This window comes from Podarcis bocagei (assembly GCF_964188305.1).
Source record: "Podarcis bocagei genome assembly, chromosome: 17".
In the NCBI taxonomy this organism is placed as follows: domain Eukaryota; kingdom Metazoa; phylum Chordata; class Lepidosauria; order Squamata; family Lacertidae; genus Podarcis; species Podarcis bocagei.
The window spans coordinates 15,237,770-15,253,791 of record NC_138143.1 but is presented as its reverse complement, the minus strand read 5'-3'; the positions used below and the strand labels follow the sequence as shown (position 1 = coordinate 15,253,791).

The window sequence follows — 16,022 nt, the reverse complement described above, 5'->3', positions numbered from 1 at the left end:
ATTCAAATATGAATTAACACCACAAACAAGGGATTCCTCGAACCCTTCGACTTCCCTCTTCTCCATTTTTATTTTTAAAAACCCTCCATTATATACTTAGCTCTTGTTACATTACAAGAGTTGTTACAATCCTGCTAGTGTTTTTTTCAGTTGTTTACAGTTTACAGTAAATATTTGTTATTTATTCTTCATTAAAAGTAGCCTTTCCTCTCTGAGGCGATTCTTCCCGCCCCTCCCCCTCTGGGCGGACTTCGAGCCCCTGGTGCCTAATGCGCATGCTCCCCGGCTGCGAGCATGCTCGGAACCAGCATCGAAGCCGACGTGCCCTTACCTTGCCCTGATTTGTCGACGGCCGCGCGGCGGGGCGGGGAGAGAGAGGGGCGCTACTGCGGCTGCGCCGCTCCGGCCAGTCGCCACGCTGCGAAGTTGCTGCTGCTGCTTGACAGGTGAGCCGCGCCTTGGAACGTTGGCCGCCGCGGGGTTCTAACCGCCGCAGGTCACTGACCCCAGGGTTCTAACCGCGGGGTAATAACCGCGGTGCACTAATTGCGGAGTTCTAAACTGCGGGGTGCCGATTTCGTAGTTCTGTCTGTGGGTTCTAGCCACGGGGTAATCCTTGCAGGGTTCTAACCACGGAGCAAGGAGGGCAGCCTCGGAATAGGGAGAGGGGCAGGCCAGTCTCCAGACTTTCCTCCCAAACTTGAGTCTCCAGCTGTTTCGGGACTCCCATCATCCCTGGCCGCTGGCCCTGCTAGCGAGAGATGATGGGAGTTCATACAGTATATTTTTGAATTATTCGCCCAGCACATGGAACCTTACAAAAGGGCAATACGAGTGGACTTTCTTACGCCCTAAACCACGGCAAAAAGATACTGATGAATTGGAAAAATAAAAACGCGGCGGCTCCTTTCAGCGATTGGATTAGAGACTTCTACAAACTCGCAACATATGAACAACTTGCATATAAATGCAGACTTGGCATGGACACATTCAATGATGTTGGGAATCCATTCTTACAAATACTGTAATAGGTTAAGATCTGGTAAAGTACAATAACAACTTTGCAAAGGGTACAGTTTTGGGGTTCCTTCCCTACCTTTACTTTCCCTTCTACACAGGTTCTGTTTCTCTTTCTCTCTCTTTTATTTACGTCTAATTATGTACTTTTAAACTTTCAGTAAAGATGTCTGAATTATTATTATTTAAAAACAAATAAACATAGGAAGGGTCCCAAGAGTCATCTAGGGGAAAATGCAGGGAGACCCAAGTTTTGGGAACCCTGATTTAGAGAGAGTTGGATTTAGAGTTTTAGAAACCTTATTGGGCATGCCTTGGGGCCCTAGGATCCAACTTATTGGGCCCGGGGCCCCTGCTTCTCAAGCAAGTCCATAGGGAACCCTGCATGTACAGATCACTGGAGTGAGAACTCTCTACAGTGGTACCTCAGATTACATACCCTTCAGGTTACAGACTCCGCTAACCCAGAAATAGTACCTCGGGTTAAGAACTTTGCTTCAGGATGAGAACAGAAATTGTGCTGCGGCGGCAGTAGGAGACCCCATTAGCTAAAGTGGTGCTTCAGGTTAAGAACAGTTTCAGGTTAATAACGGACCTCCGGAATGAATTAAGTACGTAACCAGAAATAGTACCTCGGGTTAAGAACTTTGCTTCAGGATGAGAACAGAAATCGTGCTGCGGCGGCAGCAGGAGGCCCCATTAGCTAAAGTGGTGCTTCAGGTTAAGAACAGTTTCAGGTTAATAACGGACCTCCGGAATGAATTAAGTACATAATCAGAGGTACCACTGTACAGCCATTTTAATGACTGTGTGTGAGTCAGCCATACGTTCAGAGTATGCACTTAGTCTTGAAGATGCTGCCCAGAGACGTTTCAAACTGTTTGCAAAGGCTTTTACAAAAATAAACAAAGCATAACCAGAAACTGTATAACTGAGGATCCTATGATGACATAGTAATAGTAATTAATTATTTGTATCCAGCCCATCTGGCTTGGTTTCCCCAGCCACTCTGGGCGGCTTCCAACAAAGATTAAAAATACATTAAAGTGTCACACATTAAAAACTTCCCTGAAGCCTTCAGATATCTTCTAAATGTCAGATAGTTCTTTATTACCCTGACATCTGATGGGAGGGCGTACCACAGGACAGGCACCACCACCGAGAAGGCCCTCTGCCTGGTCCCCTGTAACTTGGCTTCTCGCAGTGAGGGAACCGCCAGAAGGCCCTTGGCGCTGGACCTCAGTGTCTGGGCAGAACGCTGGGGGTGGAGACGCTCCTTCAGGTATAGAGCAAGAATGAGGAACCTGTGGCCCCCCAGATGTTGCTGGACTACAGCTCCCATCTTCATGGTTAGCCAGGACTAATGGAAACATCTGGAGTCCTGCCACATCTGGAGGGCCACAGGTTTCCTAGCCCTGCCATAGAGTATCGTGGAGTAGCGCTCGCAAGTATTTGGGGACCATCAAAGACGTTCAAGGACCTTGATGCCTTTCAATTTTCTACGCGCAAAAGTGTAATGGAAACGTCTCGTTGACAACTGACTTTTGTCTGGGACAGATGCTGTACCTCAGGCCATTGCCTGGAGGGAAATGCAAGAGGTGCCAGATCAATAAAGTGCTCACCTTTAGACTATAGAAGTGTGCAGCTTCTACCACTATAATGTCTAGATGAGTTACTCTTCCCATATGCTGACCAGTTTTCGTTACAGCATGTGGATTTTGTTAGAGTTCCCCATTCAAGAGGCTTCTCATTAAGTTCTTTGTGGGGCTTTCGGGGTGCGTTGCCAGAGAACCTCATCGCAGCCGACTGGGAAGCAGGTCAGTTTGAGGTTCCTGGGAGCTCCCATTGGTGTACTGACACCTCGTTGCCAAATGTCGAGCCTTGACTTCAGCCGCGAGAATGATGTAAAGAGAATCGTCCATAAAAGGGTCTGGGGAATAATCATGCTTCCAGTTGGATCCATGCATATAATCGTTGGATTATGGAGAAATTATAGAGATTATATGCGCTGGATTATGGAGAAAGCTAGAGAGTTCCAGAAAGACATCTATTTCTGCTTCATTGACTATGCAAAAGCCTTGGACTGTGTCGACCACAGCAAACGATGACAAGTTCTTAAAGAAATGGGAGTGCCTGATCACCTCATCTGTCTCCTGAGAAATGTCTATGTGGGACAAGAAGCTACAGTTAGAACTGGATATGGAACAACTGATTGGTTCAAAACTGGGAAAGGAGTACGACAAGGCTGTATATTGTCTCCCTGCTTATTTAACTTATATGCAGAATTCCTCATGCAAAAGGCTGGGCTGGATGAATCCCAAGCTGGAATTAAGATTGCCGGTAGAAATATCAACAACCTCAGATATGCAGATGACACAACCTTGATGGCAGAAAGCGAGGAGGAGTTAAAGAACCTTTTAATGAGGGTAAAAGAAGAGAGCACAAAATATGGTCTGAAGCGCAACATCAAAAAAAACGAAGATCATGGCCACTGGGCCCATCACCTCCTGGCAAATAGAAGGGGAAGAAATAGAGGCAGTGAGAGATTTTACTTTCTTGGGCTCCGTGATCACTGCAGATGGTGACAGCAGTCACGAAATTAAAAGATGCCTGCTTCTTGGGAGGAAAGCAATGACAAACCTAGACAGCATCTTAAAAAGCAGTGACATCACCTTGCCAACAAAGGTCCGTATAGTTCAAGCTATGGTTTTCCCAGTAGTGATGTATGGAAGTGAGAGCTGGACCATAAAGAAGAATTGATGCTTTTGAATTATGGTGCTGGAGGAGACTTTTGAGCGTCCCGTGGACTGCAAGACCAAACCTATCCATTCTTAAGGAAATCAGCCCCGAGTGCTCACTGGAAGAACAGATCGTTAAGCTGAGGCTCCAATACTTTGGCCACCTCATGAGAAGAGAAGACTCCCTGGAAAAGACCTTGATGTTGAGAAAGATGGAGGGCACAAGGAGAAGGGGACGACAGAGGATGAGATGGCTGGACAGTGTTCTTGAAGCGACTAACATGAGTCTGACCAAACTGCGGGAGGCAGTGGAAGACAGGAGTGCCTGGCATGCTCTGGTCCATGGGGTCACGAAGAGTCAGACATGACTAAATGACTAAACAACAACAACATATAATCGTATTTGTGAGCAAATGCAAGAGAGGGGAGGATCCTGATCTGGGGATCCTGGGAACAGAATGAGTATCTGAAATGCATCCATCCAACAGTCATCTAAACAGAAAAGCTCCTTCAGATGAAAGATGTACAAAACTGGCTTTCATTACCGTTTGATTTTCTGATTATTTTGGCTGCCATCAGATTATATGTATTGTGCATGTTTTGTTTTGTTTTGTGTCGTTTTAAAAGAGAGAGAGAATAACAGGAGGAAGGAAAGTGTGTGATATTTCAAAGCATCGAAGGGGAAGGTAAGGTGCTAGGATGACTACAATCTGCTTAACAGTTGGACTTTGGATTCTTAGCCTTTGTTGATGTGCTTCGATTGTCTCTGTTTGCAGAAGCTGAATGGGTAGCAGGTGGAAGAAAGAGCCATGTCAGAAGAAATCAGAAAGAGACTTGATTTCCCTAACACCCTTATACAGTCACAGGTAAGAAACTGCATCCTTTCCCCTTTTTGTTTTCCCCACCTGGACTATTTTAATGCCATCAGCAAACCCAGCCACCTCACTCCTTTATGAATAAGTGAAAAAGCACCTTTCCGCATGCAGATCCTTGGAGGACCCCACTTCCTACACCCTGAAGGCATCCTTTTTTCACTTGTTGATTCACTGTGGACCAGTTTCCTTTGCATCTGTAGCTTTAGGAACCCTTTACAGCAGGTTAGATGAGTAGTCTGGGTAGCCCAAGACTATCCACTCTCACCGGCAGGATCTCCCAGGCTTTGGGGGGGGGGGGACTCCTGTCTCAGCACCTGCTCCTGAGACCTTTTGAAAAGGGAGATGCCAGAGACTGACCCACTGTGGTCCCTCTGCCAGCTTTGGTTTCCATAAGTCAGCACCAGGCAACGACGACTGCACCGATTCAGCAAATAGGCCAAGCGGTTGTTTGGGGCCTCCTTAATAATAAGAAGAAATTTTATTTATACCCTACCCTACCCTTCCCGGCCAGAGCCATGCTCAGTGCGGCTATCACCAGTAAAATTACAGTAAAAACATAATAGGAAAAAACCACCTATATATATAAAAAGGTTAAAATGCAGCCTCATTTTAATAATAGCCCATAGATCCAGACCATAAGGGGAGGGAAACATAAGGGTCAGACGGAGTCCAAACCAAAGGCCAGGTGGAACAGCTCCATCTTGCAGGCCCTGCGGAAAGATGGCAAGTCCCGCAGGGCCCTTATCTCTTGTGACAGAGCGTTCCACCAAGTCGGGGCCAGTACTGAAAAGGCCCTAGCCTTAGTTGAGACCAATCTAATCACCTTGCAAGTTGGGACCTCCAAGGTGTTGTCAAATTGTGGACCTTAAGGTCCTCTGTGGAGCATACCAGGAGTGGCGGTCTCGTAGGTACGTGGGTCCTAGGCCGCATAGGGCATTAAAGGTCAAAACCAGCACCTTAAAGCTGACCCTGTACTCCACCGGGAGCCAGTGCAGTTGGTAAAGCTCTGGATGAATGTGATGCCGCAGCGAGGACCCCGTAAGGAGCCTCGCCGCGGCATTCTACACCTGCTGGAGTTTCTGGGTCAGCTTCAAGGGCAGCCCCACGTAGAGCGACTTACAGTAATCAAGCCTGGTTTCTAGAAGCGCCTTGAAGCAGGTTGCAATGTGCAAAGTCGCAGAGGATGCTTGGTTGTGACCCTGTAAGACCACTAGCCACCCTGTCTGACTTTGCAAGGTTATCCTGGAGTCCATTTCTTTGATTACCTGTTGCAGCCGTTTGGCACAGCAGGACCTCTCAAGTTGCCGCCGCAGGGCCCCGATAAGGAACATAACACGACAATTTGTGTTTCCTTCGTAGACGGTGGGCCATCTTGTCGCTGCTGTGCTGAAAGAAAATGTTTCGTCTAACAAGATAAGCCAGTCCACTAACCAGGTTTGTTTCGTTGCTTTCGCCTTCTCTTTCCCGCATCAGCCTGGCAGCTGACTTTGTGGCATTACATGATTGAGCATCAATCCTGGTAATGTTAAGTCTTTATGGCTGAATGGTAATTCTTTGCAAGGTTTTGTGTGTGTTTTTTTAAATTAGGTACTTAATAGTACGAGAGTTCATAGCCATCATGACAGGCTGTCTGGAGAGAGTGGGATCTATGCACGCCATATACCGTATTTTTTGCTCCATAAGACACACTTTTTTCTTCCTAAAAAGTAAGGGGAAATGTCTGTGTGTCTTATGGAGCAAATGCGAGGTCCCTGGAGCCGAATTGCCCAGGGGCAAAAAGCAGATCGTGCTTTTTTTTTGAAAGAGGGAAGTGGGTGTTGAAACAAAGCCGCTGATCGTTTGTCGATCGGGGAGAGAGATAAGGGACGCTAGAGATAAAGGAGGCTGCTTGGGAGGGGGGAGGTAAAGACAGCAAACTTGCAATGGGGGGGAACAGGAAGACTAAAGCAATAAGGAGAGAAATGAGAAGAAAAGGAGGAGCAAAAAACTGTTCCAGCTAAGGAAAAGACACTAAGGCAAACAGGAGGGAAGGGAGTGTTGAAAGGAAACAGCTGATCGGTGGGATCGGGAGAGAGATAAGGGACGTTAGTGATAAAGGAGGCTGCCTGGGAGGGGGAGGTAAAAGCCCATGGATCCTCAGGATTTTTGCATTGGGTCACCCCAAATTCACCATCAGATCACATAGCATGTCCATGGCTACAGCCCGCACCAAAAAAAAAAAGGCATCCACTGTTTCGTGGGGCCACAGTGGTGCAAAAACGTGGTTACAAAGCACGGATCCACATGGATTCTCAGGATTTTTGCATTGGGTCACCCCAAATTCACCATCAGATCACATAGCATGTCCATGGCTACAGCCTGCACCCAAAAAACAGGCATCTACTGTTTTGTGGGGCCGCAATGGTGCAAAAACGTGGTTACAAAGCACGGATCCACATGGATTCTCAGGATTTTTGCATTGGGCTACCCCAAACTCACCGTCAAATCACATCTCTGTGGCCACAGCATGAACCACAAAAATCATACATCCACTGTTTCCTTCAGAATATTTTTTTTCTTGTTTTCCTCCTCTAAAAACTAGGTGCGTCTTATGGTCAGGTGCCTCTTATGGAGCGAAAAATATGGTAAATGCTGTGTAAGATTCGGCATGCTGATAATTTTTTCAGGTTGTTCCTTGTGCTGTTGTTGTTCTTCTTCATGAAAAACAAATGGAGCTTATCTTTCACATCTGTTGCAGAGTTTTACCCCTTCAATTAGGGTTTTTTTTTAAATAAGAGATGAATGGTTTTCCTCCATTATCTTCTGTTATTTTGCATTAAATGCCACAGGCAGCTTTCCCTGGGAGCTCCTGGCATCCATCTGTCTAAAGAGACAATGGAGTGCACCTCTGAGGGTGAAGTCAAACCGCTATGTTAGCATCACTGAAGGGGTCCTGGACTGCCCAGACGACAAGACCCCCCTCTCGGCCTCTGTGGCGTTTGCCATCCTAGGTGTGTGACATCATACTGGGTTCATAAGGACAGGGTTAACTAATTGCAAAATGACTAACCTATAGGAACCCAAGGGGAGGAGTTAGAGTTGTTAAGAAGTCAGTCAGTCTGGAGATAGAGAAGAGAGAGGGAGGATAAGTCTGTGGGTTGGGCTAGTCTGATGTGAGAGAGTGAGAGAATCTGTTAAGAGGAGTCAGTCAGACAGTTGAGATAATCAGTCAGAAGGTATTAGGAAGGTATAGGCCGGTAAAGAAATGAAGGTTAAGAAACTGACAAGAAAATGATCTGAGAAACCATAAACTTGTTAATGCTTATAAAATAAACTTGTTTATTTGGTTTAATTTTAACAACTGTCTGGACTCAGTGTGTACCCGAGAGTAACGGGTTGGTGGCAGCCGGGAAGCGAGCACAGTGGTGGCACAGGGATCAATAGACCGTCAAACGTCCGGGGACCTTGTGTGATCGCCACAGCCTCGCTGATGGGGGTCCAAAGAAAGCAGAGCAAGATGTTTGGCACCAGCTTGGTTGCAGGAGTTGACGGAAGGAGGTGTACAAGGTGCCATCCAACTGTCTTAGGGACTTTACTCCAGATTTGCGTAGGGTTTACTCCTCAGCCTTTTGTTCTCCCGAAGATATCCCACAAGGCAGTGGAAGGGAACAAGAGTTTTTCTTCTCCTAAATGGCTTTCAATGCAAGAACAATAAATTGAGTGTCAAGGTTTGGCTCTTTCATGACACCAAACACCATCACCATCATTATTCATCATCATTTTTTATTTGTATGTCGCCTTTCCACAGTTAAAAAACAATGCTCAAGGCGGCTTACAGCATAACAAGATTTACATCATTCCACAAGTCATAAACAATAAATAAACCACGTCAAAAAAATACACAACCAAATGGGAAACAATTTCCACATAAATCAAAATCTAAAACTAAGAATACAGCATTAACGTCACAGGTTAAAATGACATAGGTAAAAAATAACAGCAATTTGAACAAAAACAAGACAAAACGGAGCCCTCTCTCAGCTGCCTGAGATGGATGCAGGGCTGGATTTAGGTTTGATTTAGGCCCTCAGCTCCTGAAGGTAATGGGGCCCTTTATATGTCCAGCAGTCCTTTGTCAACAACAAATGGTCGCTATTTTTTTGTGTTGAATATATGCTTATATGGTAATTTATGGACCTCATAGGTGCCTAAAGCCATTTGCACATAACAAAATATGTATTTTATCAAAGTAATTGTTGAACTGAAATACAATTAGTAAGAAGTATGCAACCAGTCCATGCAGAATGTAGGCACCCTATATATAGGTAAAGGTAAAGGGACCCCTGACCATTAGGTCCAGTCGTGGCCGACTCTGGGGTTGCGGCGCTCATCTCGCTTTATTGGCCGAGGGAGCCTGCGTACAGTCCGGGTCATGTGGCCAGCATGACTAAACCGCTTCTGGCGAACCAGAGCAGCGCACGGAAACGCTGTTTACCTTCCTGCTGGAGTGCTCCCTATTTATCTACTTGCACTTTGACGTGCTTTTGAACTCCTAGGTTGGCAGGAGACCCTATATATAGTAATGAGCAAACCAGTGATATTTTAGGGAGCAGGCAGGGCCATGACTTACATCCTAGGAGCCTACACAACACAAAACACCATTGCTGTATGTAGGTTTTATTTTATTTGTTTTTTATCTTGTATTTTGGAAATGTACATCCAGGTTTTTTTCCTTTAATTTTTTGGGGGCCCCCAAGAGAGTGGGGCCCTAAGCTAGAGCTTGTTTAGCTTATACGTATATCCGGCACTGGATGGGCGCCTGCTGGGAGGGGTGACCCTGGTTAAAACCTTTTGCCACAACTTGAGGGAGTCCATAGAGCCAGCTGGTAAGTTGGCACCATAAGCTGCAGCTGGAGAAGCTTCCCAAGGAACCTCTGTCCTCTCCTTTTGTGGAGAGAAATAATATTTTCAGTTGCGTACCAATTTAAGGAAGCAGAAAGCATTGGTAAGTCAGCAGTCTTGAAGGAGTGTTCTTGATTTCAGACCCCTGCCTTAAACTTGCTCTGGGAAAAGTGCTGCAGTGACAGCGTGGTTGTCCGAACTTCGTGCTGTGAGGCTCTGGTGACGCTCGTCTCCCAGGATCATGCAGAACTCGGTTATGTTCTCAACGGAGCTCTCAACCTGATTCCTTCTGCCAGGTAATTTGCGGGTTGTTTGCATCATCCATACCGTGCCCCTCTTACGCTTTAAAAAAATAATTTAAAAAATGTTTCGATCATCTTTATTCAGCACATCAGTTCCAGCTTAGCTGCCTTGTACAGTGGTGCCTCGCAAGACGAAATTAATCCGTTCCGCGAGTCTCTTTGTCTAGCAGTTTTTTCATCTTGCGAAGCAACCCTATTAGCGGCTTAGCGGATTAGCGTTATTAGCAGTTTAGCAGCTATTAAAGGCTTAGCGGCTATTAAAGGCTTAGCGGCTTAGCGGTTAAGAGGCTATTAGCGGCTTAGCGGCTTAGAAAAAGGGGGGGAGCGGGGAAAAATTGCAAGACTCGCAAGACTTTTTCGTTTTGCGAAGCAAGCCCATAGGGAAATTCGTCTTGCGAAGCGCATCGAAAAACGGAAAACCCTTTCGTCTAGCGGGTTTTTCGTCTTGCGAGGCATTCGTCTTGCGGGGCACCACTGTACTCAAGTTTGCACCATATTCATCACATGGTAATATGTGCTTCTCATAGGCATAGCCAGGATTTATGTGGAGTTTAGAGGGACCCTAAGAGTCATCTAGTCATCTAGTCTACCCCCTGCAATGCAGGAATCTCAGCTCAAGCATCCATGACAGATGGCCATCCAACCTCTGCTTCAAAACTTCCAAGGAAGGAGAAACTACAACTTCCCAAGTCTTTTGTTCTGAACGGGCTTTTTACTTAGGCTTTGAAATTCTAGAATTTGTACAGTTTAAGCTCTGGGACTCCTTGGAGTGACACTTCCAAGTTTTTCGCAACAATATAGAATATTGTGTGCTTTTCTTTTCTTTTTTAAAATCTGAAGACCAAGTTTTTGGCTGTATAGAGAATACTGTTTGTTGCTCATCTCTGTGCTGTTCAGTTATCATACTTGTATTTCTGCCCCTCCTCCAAGAACCTTAGTAGACTATGTAAGCTGCTACTTATTGGTCAGCCTAGAGAACTTTACTGCTGTCAATTGAAAAGGTGTTTTGTTTTGTTTTTGTCCTTGACATGTCAATAATAATAATAATAATAGACATGTCAATAATAATAATAATAATAATAATAATAATAATAATAATAATAATAATAATAATAATAATAATTTATTATTTCTACCCCGCCCATCTGGCTGGATTTCCCCAACTACTCTGGGCGGCTTCCAACCGAATATTAAAAACAATACAGTGTCAGACATTAAAAACTTCCCTAAACAAAGCCGTCTTCAGTTGTGTTTTAAAAGTAAAATAGTTGTTTATTGCCTTGACATCTGCTGGGAGGGCGTTCCACAGGGCAGCCGCCACTACGGAGAAGGCCCTCTGCCTGGTTCCCTGTAACCTCACTTCTTGTAGTGAGGGAACCACCAGAAGGCCCTTGGAGCTGGACCTCGGTGTCTGGGCAGAACGATGGGGGTGGAGATGCTCCTTCAGGTATACTGGGCCAAGGCCATTTAGGGCTTTAAAGGTCAGCACCAACACGTTGAATTGTGCTCGGAAACCTACTGGGAGCCAATGAAGATCTTTCAGGACCGGTGTTATATGGTCTCGGCGGCCACTCCCAGTCCCCAGTCCAGTTGCCTCATTCTGGATTAGTTGTAGTTTCTGGGTCACCTTCAAAGGTAGCCTCACGTAGAGCGCATTGCAGTAGTCCAACTGGGAGATAACCAGAGCATGCACCACCCTAGCAAGACAGTCTGCGGGCAGGGAGGGTCTCATCCTGTGTACCAGATGGAGCTGGTAAACAGCTGCCTTGGACACAGAATTGACCTGTGCCTCCATGGACAGCTGTGAGTCCAAAATGACTCCCAGGCTGCGTGCCTGGTCCTTCAGGGGCACAGTTACCCCATTCAGGACCAGGGAGTCCTCCACACCAACCCGCCCCCTATCCCCCAAGAACAGTACTTCTGTCTTGTCAGGATTCAACCTCAATGCTGAACAATCAAACTGGCTCAATAGAATTTTCTGTGAACACCTGACAACCAGTGCATTCCATGTGTGTAATGCATTACTTATGGCGCAATGGTATACATGCCTGTTTATAAGCAAGACCCATTGACTTCAGGTAAATGTGTACAGATGTTTGTTGGACTCCAATACCCAGATGCCCCAGCCAGAATAGCCGGCGGCCAGGGTTGATGGGAGTTGTAGTCCATCTTTGTCTGGAACGCACCATTTTGTCTACCTCTGGTGTATAGGTTTGGAGGTTCAGTCTAGCCCCAAGCTCAAATTATTTCGCCACATGCCTGCCAAAAAGAAATGTGAGCCATGGTGCCCTACATTTCTTTGAATACTGGGTGAGATACGTGGCAGTGGAGGTGTGGAATCAAAGCAAATGGGGAACGGATAAAAGGAAGAAGGCAAAGCTTAATAGGTTACAGAGTTTACAGGACTGGTACTGTGCGAAACATATTTTTCACCCCTTCTAAACTTCCACAAAATCACATTTTCAGCTGGCTTTTCTCATGCCTGGACCCAGTTAGAAAAACAGAAAACCACCCCACAAACTCTCGAGAGACTGCAAGGCAATAGAGTTTCCCCTAAAGAATAGTTTGTTCTTTTAAAAAATATTTTTTTTAAAAAATGAGATCCAGCTCTGCCGACAGATTAGCCAAATCGAATTAAGACTTTGAAAACACGGTGTGGGAACGCGTGCCCTATGGTGTACTGAAACAGCTGAGATTTATAGATAAAGACGACAGATTTGGATATGTTTGCCATGTGATTAAATTGACTTGCATAGGACACAGAGTACCAGCTCAATGACTTCCAACCCCAACCCCTTAGTGGAAAGATCAGAGACAGCTGGTAAAGGTAAAGGGACCCCTGACCATTAGGTCCAGTCGTGGCCAACTCTGGAGTTGCGGCGCTCATCTCGCTTTATTAGCCAAGGGAGCCGGCGTACAGCTTCTGGGTCATGTGGCCAGCATGACTAAGCCGCTTCTGGCAAACCAGAGCAGCGCACGGAAACACCGTTTACCTTCCCGTCGGAGCGGTACCTATTTCTCTCCTTGCACTTTGACATGCTTTCGAACTGCTAGGTTGGCAGGAGCAGGGACCGAGCAACGGGAGCTCACCCCGTCACAGGGATTCGAACCGCCGACCTTCTGATCGGCAAGTCCTAGGCTCTGTGGTTTAACCCACAGCGCCACCTGCGTCCCTAGACAGCTTGTAAGCAGCTCCAAAAGCAACTTGTATGCCATTACTAATTTTGGGTAGTTCAGTGGAGTGTTTGGGACTCATCCATTACTTCCCCCGAAGAGCTCAGGATTGCATGCCTGTTTTTGGCACAGGCTCCCTGCTCTGGTGTCCCCACCACCCCCAAATATTTATTATTTCTTTATTTCCAATGTTCATGTACTACCGAATGACGAAAGCCCTCTGCGGGACTTTTAAAGTCCTGTTGCACAAATGGAAATCCTTGTGCCTACAGGATGAGGGAATTGGATACCGCCCGTCGTGGTAAAAGTCTCTCCACCCTCCTCCAGCCCCATGCTTTGCACAACAGTGTTGATATGAACTTACACTGATTTTGCTTTTGATAGGAATGTCCACGGTTTGGTAAAAATCCTCGTCAAACTGCTGCAGAGGCAGGCCTTGAAGATGAGCAAAAGCGAAGAGGAGCCGTTGGGGGAGTTCTATGCAATCAGGTATGTTTTATAAATGGTTCTATTTCTGAGTGCTAATTTGAATGAAACAAGGACTCGTCTGGCACCTAACAGACAGGCAAATTTATTATTACAGTGGCCCCTTGGTACTCAAACAACTTGGAACCCAAACACTGGAAACCAGGAAGTAAGTGTTCCAGTTTGCGAACTTTTTTCGGAATTAGAATGTGCTCCGTTTTGAGTATTACGCTTCTGATTTGAGTGTTACGCTGAGGTCTGTCTGTTTTTGCTATTTATTTTGTGGTTTTGTGGCTCTTTTTTGTTGTTTTTGTGACTGTGTGGAACCCAGTTCAGCTACTGATGGATTGTTTGTGTGACTGCAGTACATTGTTTATTGCTTTCATTTTATGGATCAATGGTCACGTTAGATAGTAAAATTCATGTTAAATTGCTTTTTTGGGGGGTTGTTTTTAAAAATCTGGAATGGATTAATCCATTTTGCATTACATTCTATGGGAAAGCGCGCCTTGGTTTTGGAACGCTTTGGTTTTGGAACAGACTTCCGGGAACGGATTAGGTTTGAGAACCAAGGTTCCACTGTACATAAGTTTTCTTGGACTAAAGCCCACACCATCAAGTGTTTGTAATGAAGTGGACTCCAATGTACAAATGCCACAATAAATTGTTTAGCCTTTTAGGGGGGCACATCCTAGGGTTTTTCAGAGGCAGGGGTGCCTCTCCAGAAACTCTGTGAATAAAATGGAGCAGAATTTCATCAGAACAGGGAGGAGGTTGAAGTTACTGCTGATCTTGCATTGCTTTGTACAAAACTTTAAAGCAGTGAAACCTGTGTAATAAATATCAAGTGTTTGCTCTTTTTAAAATTTAAATAAATAGATTTTAAACATGTGTACAGCATAATCTATGTACTTCTGGGCATGCTTCAATGTATATTTGTTGTGTTAAATTAACTTGTGTTTACTGTAAAAAAAACAACCCAAACCCTTTGAATTCAGTGGAGCTTACTTTCAGGTAAATGGGGTTAGGATTGCAACCTTAGTTGTTGAATTGTTATTAATTATTATTTTCCTTTTTCCCCAATTTTTTTTATTGGTTTTTACAATATTAACAACAAACAAAAACACAAAACGAACAAATATAACAAACATAAATCATAACCTTATTGAAAATAACAGTTATTAACTTTGTAAAGAGACTTCCTCGTTTCCCCTTAGTTGAATTTCATTGCATATCCTTATAACGGTTTTCCAAATCCCAATTTTTATACACTTTAAGTTGAACATTAACATCTTTAAATCTTCTCCTTAAACATACTATTTTATCAGTTAACATAAATACAATCCTAAGCCCATTAAATATCTGGAAGCTATTTCCGGTTAGTTTAGCTTAACAAATTTAGCTAAATAATCATTAAATTTCTTCCATTCTTCGTGGTGTTCCTCCTCCTTCTGGTCGCGGACTCTTCCGGTTAGGTTGGCTAGCTCCAAAAAATCCATCATCTTCATCTGCCATTCTTCTACTGTTGATATTTGTGAGAACAGTGCCACCATATGTGTATTAAACCTCCTCTTTAGTAACTTTTACAATAATACCATTCTTCTGTGCCATTTTCTTTTAAATTTTGTGCAATAAGGGCTGGTATCGTACAGTGGCCAAGCATGAACATGTGATCTATGAAGTCCCAGGTTCAGGTGTGTTACCAGTCCTGAATTCATTAGGTAGCTTTAACTAAACTGCTAATCTTTCAGTCCCATTTGCTTTCCTGGAATTTCTGGAATCCTTTACTTAAAAGAGATAGAAGACTGCAATGAGGGGGTGCTACTCTGCAGGGCTATTGTGAGAATTACTCTGACAACACATATGAAGGGTACTGGAAGTTCTGCCTACATAAACAATGGTTTCCTAAATGCCTCACGGGATATGAACTGATCCCAGCATTTGAAAAGCTTATTTTTCCTCCCTGCTACATTCAGCTGATTCTTCCCTGGCCTTTGCCACCAAATTGTGGAATTAGAATTCAAGGCAGGAAGTTGTTGTTGTTGGGACTTCCGGGTTGGCGCGGACAGCTAATGGCGGATTCCCTCCGAGCTCCTGAGGGAATCGGCTCCGCTGGGGACGGGTCCTGCCGCGACGGCGACGCGGGGACCCTCAAAAACCTCAGGCGCGGATGCCTGAGGACCTGGTGACTCGGTGGGCACCTTAAGCGCCCTCCCCGATTCACGAAGAGCCTTTTTAAAGGCTACGGAGAGGATACGGAGAGTGGCGTGGTGCTGAGAGTAAACCGCTACCCCAGCGGAGCGAAGCCGTGTGCCATGGCTGAAGAGCGCTGACTTGTTTCCTTAAATTCGGACTTGAAAAGAAGCAACCCGTGAGTAGAGGATTTGGACTTTAAAATAAAATTATCTTTGAATTGGATACGACCGGGGGATGTGTCAAAAGGAAGTCCGCACCCCCCTTCCTGCAGAAGATTTAAAGCAACGGTAGAGAACTAAGCTGGAGAGCCTACCCTTTTGGGGTGAGTTAATAAGACATTAACTTTCACGATTTGACAAAACAAGTTTTGAGCT

General features: G+C 45.1%; 1 protein-coding gene across 2 annotated transcripts in view; it reads left to right on the top strand.

The window, feature by feature from the left end:
- Nucleotides 1-395: 395 nt before the first annotated feature.
- Nucleotides 396-16,022, top strand: part of FOCAD (focadhesin) — a 142,374-nt gene continuing 126,747 nt past the window's right edge. The window contains exons 1-5 of one of the 2 annotated variants that reach the window (XM_081176061.1): nt 396-446; nt 4,532-4,621; nt 5,990-6,064; nt 9,653-9,807; nt 13,372-13,476. In XM_081176061.1, the coding sequence (XP_081032187.1) occupies nt 4,565-4,621; nt 5,990-6,064; nt 9,653-9,807; nt 13,372-13,476 (392 nt within the window). In that variant the 5' untranslated portion in view covers nt 396-446; nt 4,532-4,564. Of the gene's footprint in view, nt 447-817; nt 1,043-4,531; nt 4,622-5,989; nt 6,065-9,652; nt 9,808-13,371; nt 13,477-16,022 lie in introns of those variants that run through there. The other variant, XM_081176062.1, reaches the window with a different exon arrangement.